Raw genomic sequence first — 16,341 nt, 5'->3', positions numbered from 1 at the left:
GGATATGGAGGTGGACCTCCCACTGGTGGGGCCTAGGTCACTGGCTCTTCTTCCAGCCACACCCTCACAGAGCTGCTTAGGTCACGTCTGTAACTAACACACAATCCACAGGGGAACTCGGAACCCTTGCATATCTCTGTTATTTCACAAGCTTGTTGATTGCACTGTGGAGTTCTGGTTGGATACTTTTATTAAATGACTTATAATCCATTTGTGATATTATGACGCTCAAATATGCTTTAATTCGGTCTTCTTCACTTATTTCAGCTTGGTCTGTGTTTTTCTCATATCTCCTTGTCATTCTTTTGGGTTACTTCCTTGTTCCCTGGCACAAGAAGATGGACCATATTCACACATTACCACCCCCTCTGTGTGCCTGTGAGTCATCTGCCACAGCGGCCACGGGACATGCTAAGTTCGCTAGGACTCTCGCTTCCAGTCTAATCCTTATGAAATTCATCTTTCTTATAACTTCCTCCTATTCAGTGGGAAACTGCCCGGAATGATTCCACCGTTCTTACTCATTTGAAGCTGTCTCCTGGCCTGTAAGCAGTCTCCCATTTTGGCTGCCATCCCCAATAGTGCCAACCCTCATTTTTCCCTCTCCACCCTGTCTGGCCTTGGCACTTGCTACAGTCCTTTCTGCCCTCCCATTCCCCACCCACTGCAGACACACCTTACCCTGCTTTGTCCACCGAATGGCTTAAAGGTAGAGGATTTCTTATTTATTTATTTATTTATTTATTTATTTATTTATTTGAAAAGAGAGTGGTAGATTGTCTAAAACGTGTTTTGCTTTAACCAAATAGCTCTGACTGGGCAGGTGGGTGTGGTGATTGTGCTTGTGAGGGCTGGAGTTAGGATCCTCAGAATCCAGGCATGAAAGCAGGCAGGTATGGTGGTTGCTGTAATCCTCGCACTTATGATACAGATGTGGGATTCCCAGGGCCAGCTGGCTAGCTAAGGCTAGCCAAGTTTGTAAGCTCCAGGTGCAGCGGAGAAAGTGGGCGACTGAGGAAGACACCAGGCACTAATTTTGGGTTTCTACATGCATCCATGTGCCTGTCCACATGAAAATGCACATATATTTACACCTTCCCCACGAAAACATACAGATCTCTGTATCTGTAGTCTCCACCTCTGAGATAAGAAGCACTAAACGAACCGTATGCATTTCTTTCTTATTCCCTAAACAACATCATGCACTCTCTTCCCTTCGGAAGCGCCGAGTGTCAGGTCACTTGTGATAGCAATGGAAAACAGACTAGCATGCTGATCGCTATTATTCTCTTTTCTCCCACCCGTGCTTCCCCAGAAGAGATTTGGATTTCTCCTTGGCAAGTGTGGGAAGTTCAACAGTGAAAGGAACACTGGACTGGAAGGAACACCTGGGACTTGGAGGGCATGGAACAGGTAAAAGCTAAGTTTTCAGGAACAAATCTTCAACTGTACAAACATACGTCTGCCTGGCCACAGGCTGGATTATCAGGGCTGACGTGGAATGGCTATGCTGGCTATGTTGGAATGCATCCTCTAGCTTGAGAGGGCTGGCCCAGTGGGCAGCAGGCTCACTGTGGTGAGGTGTTGAGAGCCCAGAGGCTTTCCTGGCCTGCCAACCCGAGACTGGCCAGGAGGCAAGCAGATCTGTGTTCTTGGTGTCAATATTCATTCTTCATGATTTGGCAGAGAACTTTTCTGGGCTGGGACCTTTTACTTCAGGACAAAAGAGCAAAAATCAAAGAATGCATCTTCTGAAATTTCATGGCCAAATGTGCCTGTTGGTCCAGACTGCTCTTCATTCCACAGTGGAGCTGGAGCTGACCTGCAGGAGCAAGCTTTCCTCGAGTGCACACAGCGTGCAAGGCCTCTGTACTAAGAACACACACAATGGTCATGGAGTCCCTTGGGGAAGCACTGGGCGGTTTGATGATTTCTTACTTTCAGTGTGACTTGAAACCCCACACTAAGTTGATTAAAGAAAACCTCTATAAACGGCAGCTGGTGTTCTCACAGCCCCATGTATGCAATGGCAGCTGTGGCCATGGCCACTGTCACAGACCACCTCCAGGTCTGACTATGCCCTGAATCCCCTAGTTACTACTGTTTGCATTGTATGAGGAGCCTGAGGGAGACAGGGCTGAGCAGTTCTCATGAACTCATGTGTGGAGAGCTTGGGTGCATGTGTCCAGCCTCCCCTCCCCTCCCATGTTACCTCATTTATAACATACACTTTCTGTCTTCTGCTATCTAGCTAGCATGCAGGGTCATTTACCCTCCTCCCCAAGCTCTCTGAAGCCCTGAGTGGCCAGGAGCCCTGGAAGACCCGTGGAGAGCAGGGCAGCACTCACCCACCACCCGTGCCGCTGCCATTCTTGCTGAAGTGTGTGCGAGGCTCGCTGGAGGCCAGTTTTAGCAGCTCTGTCCACTCTCGCTCCCATTCCTCCTCAGTGTACACCAGCCCTGACTGGCGCGAAGGGAAGCTGGTTCAGGAGGCAGCCGCTGTTGCCTGCCTTCACCCCCTCATCCCACCAAGGCAGCAGTACCGATCCACCCAGCTTGACCTGAGCCCCACTAGGACCCAGCTGGACACATCTGTTAGTGTCCCCTGATGGTTACTCTTATGTATTTTAAGAAATCCCAGCCCTTGATTTCAAAGCTGTTGGGAGGCTTCTAATCACCAAGGCCACTCCTGAGTGCATGTTAGAATGAGAGAACCTGACTGGGGCTGACCAAGGCACAGTTTAAAGGGCCATCAAGCCATTTTACCCCCAATATAGGCAGATTCTTCTTGTGGAGAAAAGTGGTAACGTCTCCATGGCCAGGGGCTGCTGAGATTCCCTTTGGATCGAGGGGCCAAGAGCTTCTCGGATCAGTGCATGACTATATAATTTATGATTGGTGCTGGGGCACTGTTACAGTGAAGGGAGGCTCTTTCCTAAGCACACCAGCATGGCGGGTGTAAGTAGGAATGTGCTGTGGTTGCCCCTGGGCTGCGTTGTTGCAACAAGGGTCCCCTGGACTATATAGCACAGTCAGAGGCTGCTCCTGATGTGGATCCTGTCTCCAGCAGGGGTAGGTACAAACCTCCTTGTTCTGCTGTGTCTGCTGCCACCTCCACCTCCGCTTCAGGGCCTCTCGCTCAGCACCTGTCCTCATCATGGTATAGAGAGCTTTCCGCAAAACCAGGTCCCGGTCGTGAAAGCCCCACATTCCTGCAGTCAGAAGGCCATGAGGGACAGAGAGGGAAGGGAGGTGAGGAAGAGATGAGCCTAAGGAAACTCAAAGGGTCCCAGCCCAGCAGGCTGGCCTCCCACATGGGCACACGGGAGGGAACTACCATGCCAGGCAACTGTGTCTCTTCACAGACTTGCAGCCCTCCCCCACCCCCATGCTGTAAGTGTGCTTCCCTTTAGATCAGATATGTGAATGGAACGGTACTTCTTGTTCTAACACAACAACAGCAGGTAAAGGGTGAGTACTGCCTCTCTCTGGGACCTAATGCTACCTACCATCTCCTGCAGGCTTTCCGGGGGAGGCCAAGTGCTCACCATACGTCTTGTGTTGGGTGAGAGAGATGGGGACAAGTTGGTGACATACCCTCATGGAGGGCCCCATATCTGCATGGCCAATAGGATTCTGGCTTCCCTAAGGCCCACTAGAGATGATACATGAAGTTCTAGCTCTCTGAGCTCTCTGAGCAGCAGCGTCACTTGGTACCACTGCACATGTCTGGGGCATTGCAGGGACCTTGTTTCCTGGGAGAAAGACTCCACTGAGCTAGGTGCCGAGGGACCACAATGAAGAACCATCTATCACTGAGTACACACTGTGGGTGGCTGGGACCTAACCAATGAGAAGAGCATCGAAACAGTAAACTACAGTCATGGCTGCAGGGGGAAAAGGAGAATTCATCAAGCTATCAAAACACTCTTACTCCTTTCTACCATCCATCCATCCATCCATCCATCCATCCATCCATCCATCCATCCATGCTCCCACCCAACCTTATACCATCTACCCAGATACCTACCATCCACCTACCTACCTACCCACTCACCCATTCACCTATGTATCTATCCATCTCTTCATTCTGTATCCATCTACTCACCCACTCACCTCTTTACCACCTAGCCCAATCACACCTTCATCCATCCATGCATGCATGCATCCATGCATGCATCCATCCATTCATCCATCACAAGTGCTGGGGATATTCATGGCAGAAAAATGTTCCTACAATCTGTGAACATATACTGTAGAGAAGTAAGAAGCCAGGTAGCTATTAAACAGCACATAATGTACCATGTTCACAACACAAGGGGAGACAAAGCAGGCAAGAGCATTCATGATGGTGTGAGTGGATGAAGATAGCCAGAAAAGGTTCCAGTGGGTGAAGGAGGGAGCTGAGTTGCCATGCCAGGCAGAAGAAGGTTCTTACCGGGCATCGGCGCATTTGAGAAAAGGCAAGTGTTTGTAAAGGTGGTGAGGCCCATGCTGGAGGGGATGAGGCAGAGAAGAAACAGGCCAACTTGCAAACGAACTAGGGGCTTCTAGAGTATGACTGCAGTTGACCGTGGTCTGCGATCTCTAGATAGGCAATAACCAAAGACTAGCATGGGCATAGCACCATCTCAGGTTTGTGTCTTTCTCTAGGGCACGGATGGAGACAAATGACTACTATTGTTCCTTTCTCATCTTTAGACACGTCCCCCCCCACACCTTCTGGCATTCCCTGGACAGGCTCTTTGAAGGTCTTTCTCACACAGGGTTGCCTTGTTTCAAGCATATTTGCCTACCTGCCTCTAGCACAACTGCCATTTTTTTTAAAAACTATTTATCTTTGTGTACACGCAGGCATGCAGGCAAGCATCCAGAACACACGCATGCGCATGCAGTTGTCTCAGAGGCCAGAAGGGGCTACCCTCCATAAAGATGTACAACTATTATTTGTCAATTAAAAATAAAGAGACACGTTGAAAAAAGTAAGTGGAAATGTTGGATTTGGAAGTGAACATGGTAGGACTATAATACTGGGAGATAATATGTGCCAGTATTGATAGTGACCCTCAATTCAGGGTTGGGTAAGAGTGGGGTACAGGTGGGGCTGGGTGGGGTTGGGTGCAGTGATGTTAATTTTCTTATGAGTAATGCCAGCCACAGAGTGAATTCTCTCTTTTCCTTGCTTTATTCTCTCCTTCCTTCTTTTTTATTTATTCATCATTTTAAATTTATTTTACAAACCAACCTTAGTTTCCCCTCCCTCCTCTACTCCCGTTCCCTCCCCTATCTCCCTTCTTTCCCACCCTCTCCATCTACTTCTCCTCTGTCTCCATTTGGATAAGGAAAGGCCTTCCATGAGAACCAACAAAGCATGGCACACCAAGTTGAGGTAGGACCACACTCTTCCTCACTGCATCAAGGCTGAACAAGGCATCCCACCATAGAGAATAGGTTCCAAAGAGCCTCTTCCCACTGCTAGGGACCCTACAGAAGACCAAGCTACACAACAGTCACCCAGATGCAGAGGGCCTAGGTTGGTCCCATGCCGACTTCCTAGCTGTTGGTCCAGAGTCTGTGAGCACCCACAAGCTCAGGTCAGCTGTCTCTGGCCCTCCATTCTTCTTTCTGTTTTCATCTTTGCCATAGTTTTTTTCTTCTTTTTGTGGCGAGTAACTCCATAAATATGTAATTGATAGTGAAAGTGTAAAATCTTATATAGAAGTTTACTGAGATACAAAGTTTGAGATGTATAGTATTTGGCTACCTTAATCTAGCCAATCTAAAAATTTTTAATTGTAAGCTCATTATAATAAAGTAATCTAGCCAATCTAAAAATTTTTAATTGTAAGCTCATTATAATAAAGTAATTACATTGTTAATGTTTTGTTTTGAGTTTTAATAACAAATTTCACTTAGTTCAACATATCAAAATACCATTTTAAGTATATAATCGTTAAGAATATGACATTTTATGTTGTTTATGATGCCTTCAAAGTCTAGGTGCATTTTAGAATTACATAGTGATTCTATTGGTAGCAGCTACATTTCAAGTATTTCATAATCCTTGGCACTATCAGCTGCCATATTGGAAAACACATGTCTCAGTATATTTAATGACTGTAGAAGCTTGCAAGTGATTTAACAGGCAAAATGGGAATTCCCGCCAGGAATATGTATGTGAATTTTCCCCACAAGTTCAGATGATTGGATGTTTGGTCCCCAGATAGCAGTTTTGAGAAGCTGTGGAACTTTTGAGAAGTGAGACTTAACCAAGGAAGTTGCTGGGAAGCAGACTAGACTTTTTTTTTCATTTTTAATTTAAAAAAATAAATAATTTTTTATTTTGAGATTTTTAACATTTTTGAGAATTTCTTATGAGTACTGTATTTACATCATTTTCTCCTGTCTCCTCCCTCCAGCTCCTCCTCAGTTTCATGGCCTGCTATCTTTTTTATTGTTACATATACATATAGATATGTATAGATACCACCTGCTGAGTTCACTTGGTCTTGTTTATATGTATATATATCTAGGGCTGACAGTTTGGGATTGGATAATCTTTCGGAAGCTCATCCCTGGAGAAGACCAAGTCTGCAGTCTTTGTTTTTGGAGGCAGGTCTCACTGTGTAACCCTGGCTATCCTAGAACTCACCATGTAGAACGGGCTGGGTTTGAACTCATAGCTATCTGCTTCCTAGTGCTGATATTAAAGGGGCATATCACCACATAGGCCCAATGGGAGTGGCAGAATGTGCTGCCCCTGTTGTGGGGAGGAAGCAGGGAGCGGCTGCCTTTGTCTTTCCTATTGTTGCCATGACACACACTAGTTTCTAGTCTCACCTCTAGTCTCACCTCTAGTCTCTCTCACCTCTAGTCTCATCTCTAGTCTCACCTCTAGTCTCAGGGCCTCTCTGAGCACTTTGCTCAGAGGTCTTTTCAGCATCCTCAGCTTGCCTTGTACTGAGAAGGCCCCACTTTGGTCTAAATAAGGTGTGGGCCTGGCCCTTGGTCAGGTCACATTTAACTAGGAACATATCTTGCCTATTAAGAGCTATGTTCTTATCCAGGAGTCCTGTTCCCTGGATGGAGACAGTTCTGTTCCTTTGACAGAGACAGTAGATCTGATGTTCAGGGCTCTGGTACAAATCTTGTCACATGGTATCAACCCTGTGCTTGGGAGGGCAGAGATTCTAGAAAGTTCATGGAGACTGTGAGTTATCTAATATTGCCATGCACAGCTGTGCAGCTGATGTGGTTCCCTGGGGAAATAGCGAATACATGCACTCTGTACCTAACTGTGATTCCTAAATATTCCTACATCTGTCTTCTCATCAGACTGTCCACAGGCAGCCAGCAAACTACCCTGTGCCACACACTGTTCCCAAGTCTTTCTGGTGGAGCCTCATCCAGCATACTCTGAACACCCCGTGATTTCAGCCTTTCTGCTTTGTCTGTGCTGACTCCTGCCTACAGTGTCTTCTATTCCTTCGAGTTCTCAAGTCTCAGTAGCAACCCAGCATTCTCCTCGTAGATTGCTCCAGAGTATCCTATCTACCTGCTGTCCTTGAAGCTCCTGCTCAAGGTCTCTTAGAGAGATGGGTGTTTACCCCAGAATGCTCTGTCTGGTCATCAACCCAGCCTGACCAGAAGGGCCAGGATGCCACAGGCATCAGCTAGATCTAGAGCCTTGCTGGCCTTTGCTGGTGCTGGCGTGCTTACCCAGTGAGGCGGCATGTAAGAGGCAGTTCCCGTCCCCTGTCGTGGCCAAAGGAAGAAGCCTTTTACAGCTTGTGCACACAGTAGACCACCAGTTCAGGCGACCTGGAAAGGAAGTTCACTTTAGAACAGAAGCTCGGAAAGGCAGGAAACAGATGTGTGTGTGTGTGTGTGTGTGTGTCTGTGTGTGTGCGTGTGTGTTACACATTCCCAAATATCAATGAAAAATTTCCTTTTCTCAAACTATAAAGGGAAAAATAGGGTGGGGCAGGGTAAAATAAGCTTTTCTTCTCCAGAGACCAAAAGTGTGTTTCAGTGTCTGCAGAGTTTTTAAAACAACCAGATGAATGGTGGAGAAGAAGGGAACACAGATTGTAAGATGTATACGCTTTCTTAAAGGTAGTTAAATCTGAATACCAGTAAGCATTGAAAAGGCAGTGTTTGCACTGTAACACCCAGAACAAGCATCAAAGAGAATGAACTGAGTTGCACTCAAACCAATCCTTGTTGGGCTTGGTTGACACGTGCCTGTAATAGGTGCTGAGGTTGAAGCAGGAGGACTGCATGCTTGGGGGCCAGTCTGAATTGTCCATTGAGATCTTGTTTCAAAGACTGACCGATTGACTGATCGACCAACCAGCCAATACTATACAATATGCTCCTTGACACCAAAACCAGCTGAAGAAGGTACCGAGAAATACAGGCAGGAATCTTTCATGAATATGCAGCAAAATTTTCAGCATGTAAACAAACAGCTCTCAGATATAGACACCAAAAAATTACACCACGTGTAATGTGAGACTGATTCTAAGAGTGAAAAGTTGGCTCAATATTAGAATATTGATTAATTAACATAATTCATCATAATAAACTACAGAAGAAGCAGTTCAGATAATCATAACATAAACGGAGATAAAACATTTAACAAAAGTCAATACTCTTAATTGTGATTAACTAGGGACTCCTGAACTTGACAAGGAGCACTGATAAGTCCATGCAGCATGACAAATGGTGAAAGAACAAACGCTTGGCCTGAGCCAGAGACCTCTTCAGGACTGGGCTCAAGCCAGGGACCTCCACAGGAACAGGCCCAAGCCAGCAACATCTGTGGGAACAGGCCTGAGCCAGTGACCTCCACCAGAGCAGGAGCAGGTACAAGGCAGCAATCTCCACAGGAGCAGGCCTGAGCCAATGACCTCTGCTGGAGCAGGCTTGAGCCTGTGACCTCCACACGAGCAGGGCCTGAGGCAATGACTTCCACAGGAGCAGGTACAAGGGAGCCACCATTGAGGAAGCAGGCTTGAGCAAGAGACTTCGGTGGGACGGGGCACAAATCAGTAACCTCCAAGGGAGCGGGCCTGAGCCAGCAACCTTGGTTGGAGCAGTCCTGAGCCAGTGACCTCTGCTGGAGGAGGTCCAAGGCAGTGACCTCAGTGGGAACAGCCCCAAGCAAACAACCTTTGTGGGAGCAGGTCCTGAAGATGCCAGGGATTGCAGAGCAACCCCTGGGAGTGCTGAGCAACTTCTGGGAATACCAAGTGACCTCCAGAGTGACTGGAACCATGGCCCTGACTGCACCACAAGGAGCAGCCATCTGAGTCTTGGATCTACTGGCACCTGGAAGATTGATCACTAGAGAGACAGCCCCAACTATACCAACCATAGGAAAAGATGGGTAGACAAGTTAAGAACATATTCAAGCTGGGCGGTAGTGGCGCACGCCTTTAATCCCACCACTTGGGAGGCAGAGGCAGGCAGATCTCTGTGAGTTCAAGGCCAGCCTGGTCTGTAAGAGCTAGTTCCAGGGCAGGCTCCAAAAGCTACAGAGAAACCCTGTCTTAAAAAACAAAAAAACAAAACAAACAAAACAACAACAAAAAGAACATACTCAACACCAAAAAGAGCAACACAACACCAACAACAGCAACACCCAAATATAGATGAAGCAGAAGAAAACAACCTAAAAATTAACTTTAGGGGAATGTTTGAGGCCCTTTAAAAGGAAATGAAAAATTCCCTCAAAGAAATAGAGTAAAATGCAAACAAAAAATTGGAAGGAATCAACAAACCCCTTTAAAAAAAACAAAGAAAAAGCAATCAAAAGGATGAAAGAAATGATTCAAGAATTGAAAACCAAAATAGAGACAATAAAGAAAACATAAACTGAGGGAAATACAGTAAAACAGAAATTATGAGAAAATGATCAGGAACCACAAATACAAGCATAAACAGCAGAATATAAGAGATGAAAGAGAGAATCTCAAGTGGAAATAGACTCTCATGGGTCGAAGAAAACATTAAATCTAACAAAAGCTTAATACAAAATATCCATGAAATATGGGACACCATGAAAAGACCAAACCTAAGAATAAAAAGGATAGGAGAAGTCCAACTCAAAAGCACAGAAAATATATTCAACAAAATCATAGAAGAAAACTTTCCCAACCTAAAGAAAGATATGCATATGAAGATACACAAAGCTTGTAGAACATCAAATAGACTGGATCATAATATCAAAACACTAAACATACATAATAAAGAAAGAATATTAAGAGCTGCAAAGGAAAAAGGCCAAGTAACATATAAAGGCAGACCTATCAGAATTACACCTGACATTTCAATGGAAACAATGAAAGCCAGAAAGTCCTGGTCAAACATTATGCAGATGCCAGCCCAGACTACTATACCCAGCAAAACTTTCAATCAACATAGTTGGACAAAACAAGATATTCCATGACAAACCAGATTTAACCAATACCTAGCCACAAACCCAGCCCTACACAAAGTACTAGAAGAAAAACTCTAACCCGAGTAAGTTAGCTACATCTACAAAACCACAGACAATAGATGATCTTACAGCAGCAAATCTCAAAGAATGGAAACACATACACAATAACATCACCAACAATGGAAACTAAGATAACAGGAGCTGGCAATCACTGGTCATGAATATCCCTTAATACAAATGGATTCAACTCACCTATTAAATGACACAGGCTAACAAACTGGATATGAAAACAGAATCCATCCTTCTTCTGCATACAAGAAACACACCTCAACCTCAAAGACAGACATCGCCTCAGAGTAAAGGGTTGGGAAAAAATTTTTCAATCAAATGGACCAAAGAAACAAGCTGGTGTAGCTATCCTAAACATAATAAAGGCAATATACAGTAAGCCAACATCAAACTAAATGGACAGAAACGTAAAATGATCCCACTGAAATCAGGAACAAGACAAGGCTGTTCACTCTCCATATCTATTCAATATAGAACTTGAGGTTCTAGCTAGAGCAATAAGACACCAAAAGGAGATCAAGGGGATAAAAATCAGAAAATAAGGGGTAAAACTCCTACTTGTTGCTGATGATATGATAGTTTACATAAATGACTCCAAAAATTCTACCGAGAAACTTCTGCAACTCATAAATACCTTCAGTAATGGAACAGGATACGAGATTAACTTGAAAAAAATCAGTAGCCTTCCTGTACACAGATGATAAAAGGGCTGGGAAAGAAATCAGAGAAATAACACCCTTCACAATAGCCACAAATAGCATAAAATATCTTGGAGTAAATCTAACCAAATAAGTGAAAGACCTGTATAACAAGAACTTTAAATCTTTTAAGAAAAAAATTGAAGAAGACACCAGAAAGTGGAAAGATCTTCCAGGCTCTTGGGTAGGCAGAATTAACATAGTAAAGATGGCAATCTTACCAAAAGCAATCTGCAGATTCAATGCAATGCCCATCAAAATTCCAGCAAAATTCTTCACAGATCTCAAAAGAACAATTCTCAACTTCATATGGAAAAACAAAATACCCAGGACAGCCAAAACAATCCTGAACAATACAGGAACTTCTGGAGACATCACAATCCCTGATTTAAAACTGTAATACAAAGCTACAGTACTGAAAACAGCCTGGCATTGGCATAAAAACAGATAGGAGTACAAATGAAACTGAATCAAAGATATCAATCCACATACCTACGGACATCTGATTATTTTTTAAAAAGGCAAAAAATAGCCGGGCGGTGGTGGCGCACGCCTTTAATCCCAGCACTCGGGAGGCAGAGGCAGGCGGATCTCTGTGAGTTCAAGGCCAGCCTGGTCTACAAGAGCTAGTTCCAGGACAGGCTCTAAAAAAGCTGCAGAGAACCCTGTCTCGAAAAACCAAAAAAAAGAAAAAAAAAGTAAAAAGGCAAAAAATATCAAATGGAAAAAAGAAAGCATATTTAGCAATGGTGCTGGCATAACTGGACATCAACATGTAGAAAAATGAAAATAGATCCATATCTATCACTATGCACAAAACTTAAAAGTCCAAATGGATCAAAGACCTCAATATAATGCCAGCCACACTGAACCTTATAGAAGAGAAAGTGGGAAGTACACTTGAACACATTGGCACAGGAGACGACTTCCTAAATATAACCCCAGTAGCACAGACACTGACAGCAACAATTAATAAATGGGACCTCTTGAAACAGAGAAACTTCTGTAAAGCAAAGGACACAGTCAACAAGACAAAATGACAGCCTACAGAATGGAAAAGAATCTTCACTAACTCCTACATCAGACAGAGGGTTGATCTCCAAAATATACGAAGAACTCAAGAGATTGGTCATCAAAAGAACAAATAATCCAATAAAAATGGGGTACAGACCTAAACAGAGAACTCTCAACAGAGAAACCTAAAATGGCTGAAAGACACATAAGGAAATAATGTTCAATATCCTTAGCCATCAGAGAAATGCAAATCAAAACAACTCTGAGATTCTATCTTACACCTGTAAAAATGGCCAAGATCAAAACCACTGATGACAACTTATGCTGGAGAGGATGTGGGGTAAAGGGAACACTCCTCCATTGCTGGTGGGAGGGCAAGCTGGTACAGCCACTTTGTATTTCAGTATGGCAATGTCTCAGAAAATTAGGAAACAACCTACCTCAAGACCCAGTAATACCATTTTTGGGTATATACCCAAAGGATGCTCAATTGTACAAGGACATGTGCTCAAATATGTTCATAGCAACATTGTTTGTCATAGTCAGAACCTGGAAACACCCTAAATACCTCTCAACTAAAGAATGGATAAGGAAAATGTAGTAATTTACACAATGGAGCACTACACAGCAGAAAAAAAATAATGACATCTTGGGGCTGGAGAGATGGCTCAGAGGTTAAGAGCACTGGCTACTCTTCCAGAGGTCCTGAGTTCAATTCCCAGCAACCACATGGTGGCTCACAACCATCTGTACTGAGATCTGGCGCCCTCCTCTGGCGTGCGGGTATACATCGAGGCAGAATGTTGTATATATAATAAATAAATAAATCTTAAAAAATAATGACATCTTATAATTTGTGGGCAAATGGATGGATCTAGAAAACATCATATTGAGTGAGGAAACCCAGATCCAGAAAGACAAAAAAAGCCCTATACAATTCACAATCCCAGAGAACCTAGACAACAAAAAGGACCCCAAGAGGGACATACATGGATCTAATCTACATGGAAGTAGAAAAAGACAAGATCTGAGTAATTGGGAGCATGGGGACCATGAGAGAGGGCCTTAGAGGAGGGGGAAAGAAAGGAAGGGGAGTGGAGAAAAATCTAAAGCTTAATAAAAACAATAAAAAAGAACAAATGCTTTTCTTCTAAATGCAGGAAACCCAGGATGCCTACTCAACCACTGTGAGGACCTCATTATCACACATCCTCCCAGTGAGAGATGCTAAGAATACTATTTTCAGTTACAGATTAGAAAGGAAGAGGTGATAGCCTCATTTTCAGATGACATGATGGTTTATGTAGAGTATCAGAAGGAAATTGTAAAATCCTGTAATTACTTTGTACAGGTCATAGGCAATGAGATCCATATTCGTGAATGCATTCAAACCAAATATATATATATATATATATATATATATATATATATATATAGGCACTTATACTAAACATGAATTAATTGAACCCTCTATTAGTGATTCGGGATGAGCAAGTTCTGGAGATCTACTGCACAGCCTGGTTCCCATTTGTTAGTGAAACCATGCTGTACACTTGAAATCTGCTGTGAGAGAAGTCTTACGCTCACACGGCAATGGCCTTATCCTAGGCGGTGGACAGTCTAAGGAACTTAACTATGGTAGTCTCTTCGCAATGTGTATGCACATGAAGCATCACCTTGTACACTGTAAACACAGCCAGCTGCCATAGTTTCTTGGGCACTAGGTAAAGGCTCCTAGATCACAGACAAACGACTTTAGTGTTCATGGCACAGCAAGAGGTAGGAGCATCCTGCCAATGCCAGGTCTTCTTGTCCCCTAGATTTCACAGGGGTGATGTGAAGATGGGCACAGACGGGCACTTCTCTCACTGGTCTGGCTACAGCTGAGAGACTGAAGCTCTATAAACCCCATGTTTTTACATTTATAATGAACAGCAAAAACTCTGTTGAGAGAGAGACAGAGACAGAGACAGACAGACACAAAGAGAAACAGAGAGATGATATACACACATACACACACAAAGAAAAGTAGAGAGACACAGAGAGGGTGGGGAAGAGAGGAGAGTACAGATATTTCTGTCTTTTGGTGGACAGTGAACAAATCCTCCCAAGGACACATCCCTCTTTGTAAGGCCTTGCTCTGCTGACAGCTCTCCCCATGGTGGCTCTAAATCCTGGCTCTGCTTTCTAAGTCTGTCTGCTCAGGCTGTCAGCCTCTTACCATGTGCACAGCTAAGGCTTTAGTGAAAAGCACTTTACAGATCATGGCTTGTTAAACTTCTTTTCCCACCCAGATTTTCCGGATGCTTCCAGGGATCAGGTGGTGTGGACAGGCCTCCTTCTCTGAGGTCTACCTGTGGGAAAACTTTAACTCTCAGCATATTTGCAGCTTTGGTCACTTCAAAACTAAGATTCTGACTGTCTCTCTTCTCCTCTTTATTGATGTTGGGAGTAGGAGACAGCCAGTGCTTTATTTTTGGTAGTAATCCAATTTGCATCCCTGGAATAAATCTGACCTTGTTGATTTGTATGGATGAGCTCAATTTGCTAAATATTTTGTGTACAACTATACCACAATTATTAATGAGTGACACCCCTGGGCCTATCTCTTTGTCAAATGGAAATGGAACGCCCAAGAGTACTGCTAGCCAGCTTCCAGAGGCATCTTGAGATTACATGAGAAGTGGAGATTGATCTCTTTGAAGGAGACTTCATTTCCCGTGCTGCTGCCCAGTATAGAACTGTTTACTGTGTGAGTCTCTCAATATAATCTCCTCAGTGCTGGGATTGGTTCACTGACAGATGCTTCCGCTGAGCTGAAACCTAGGCTATCCACTGGGCTTTGGAAGGCTCTTCTAATCCAAAACTAATTTCATAGAACCCAAATTGGGCCTATCCACACAATCTCTGAGCAGGGCTCAAGGATGCTCTTGTAGGTCTGGCTAATGTTTCCTTGATGAAAATACTCCTCTTTGCTGCTGCCAATGATATAGCAATTCATCCACCATGTAGAAAGCTACACCCTGGTAGGTTAAATAGGACAGGAGATCTCAGCTGCTAATCTAATGTCAGGGCCACTCACATTGAAGAGCATGCCCAACACTTGTTCTGAGGAGACAGGCTGGTATTGAGTGGCTTGCATTGCCATTGCCTGCACCTCTCAGATGCTACCATGGCTACCTGCATCTTCTACAGGTATACATAGCAGCATTCCCACCATCGTGGGGGACAAAGATAGTTCTTATGCGGAGGTGGCCACTGTGTGCCACGTACATCTGACCATTGTCATGGTGTGTGTGTGTGTGTGTGTGTGTGTGTGTGTGTGTGTGGTGCAGGGCTAGGGTCTCCTTCCAGCAGACAGTAGATCAGGGCTCTTGGCACTGCCTCTTGGTTCTGACCTTTTCCGGAAGCAGAGCTCTAATTCTGGTTCCACCAGCCACCTCTGGCCACCATGATGACTTTTACAGCTAATTTCTACTGCTTCTGTAAGTCACCACAACACACTGGTTCACTGAGCTGGGCAGAAACTCACACGACAGTTTTGTGTAAATGGTATACTTGAGTGAAAACTGATTTCATAGCTTCCTGTTTAATCCTGGCAAAACTGGAGGCCTAGAGCTGCAAGGACAAATTGCTTGACGGAAAGCCGATACTTTGGCTCTTGCCCTCCAGGGGTAGGATGTAGGGAATAATGAGGTTCTCTAAAATACAAGAATCCTCCAACTGCAGTAAGTCACATGACCTTTCATCAGGGCGACCAAGGAGACCCCAGAGATTGGAACCTAACCAGTGACCATCCTGCAAAGAGTCACTAAAGGGTAAAAAGTCCCCTCTTTGCAAGGGAAGCCATAGGGTCAGCAAGGTGCAGCCAGCAGCACAACGGGTGGAGAAATCAATGAGTGAAAGGACCTTGTGCATGCGGAGATTTAACTGACCTCAATAATTACGTCCATGTCTCGAATACCCAGAGAGAAAGCTTAACCAAAACGAATCAAGAGAGAGAAGCCACCTGGACTCTTCTCCGTGGGACAGAAGCCCCCTGTGAAGCCCAGATGGCCGCCATGAGTGAGGGGAGCCACCTGGACTCTCCCAACCCAGACAAGAAACTATGTTCAG

At 44.5% G+C, this 16,341-nt stretch overlaps 1 protein-coding gene across 2 annotated transcripts in view; it reads right to left on the bottom strand.

Annotated features, from left to right (window-relative positions):
* Positions 1 to 16,341, bottom strand: part of Otud7a (OTU deubiquitinase 7A) — a 99,369-nt gene that overhangs the window by 25,937 nt on the left and 57,091 nt on the right. Inside the window, exons 4-6 of one of the 2 annotated variants that reach the window (XM_038314231.1) lie at positions 7,720 to 7,821; positions 3,085 to 3,212; positions 2,349 to 2,464 (exon numbers count right to left, since the gene is read on the bottom strand). In XM_038314231.1, the coding sequence (XP_038170159.1) occupies positions 2,349 to 2,464; positions 3,085 to 3,212; positions 7,720 to 7,821 (346 nt within the window). The remainder of the gene's footprint in view (positions 1 to 2,348; positions 2,465 to 3,084; positions 3,213 to 7,719; positions 7,822 to 16,341) is intronic. The other variant, XM_038314232.1, reaches the window with a different exon arrangement.

Source organism: Arvicola amphibius, chromosome 12 (genome assembly GCF_903992535.2).
Source record: "Arvicola amphibius chromosome 12, mArvAmp1.2, whole genome shotgun sequence".
NCBI lineage: Eukaryota > Metazoa > Chordata > Mammalia > Rodentia > Cricetidae > Arvicola > Arvicola amphibius.
This window is presented reverse-complemented; position numbering and strand designations above follow the sequence as displayed.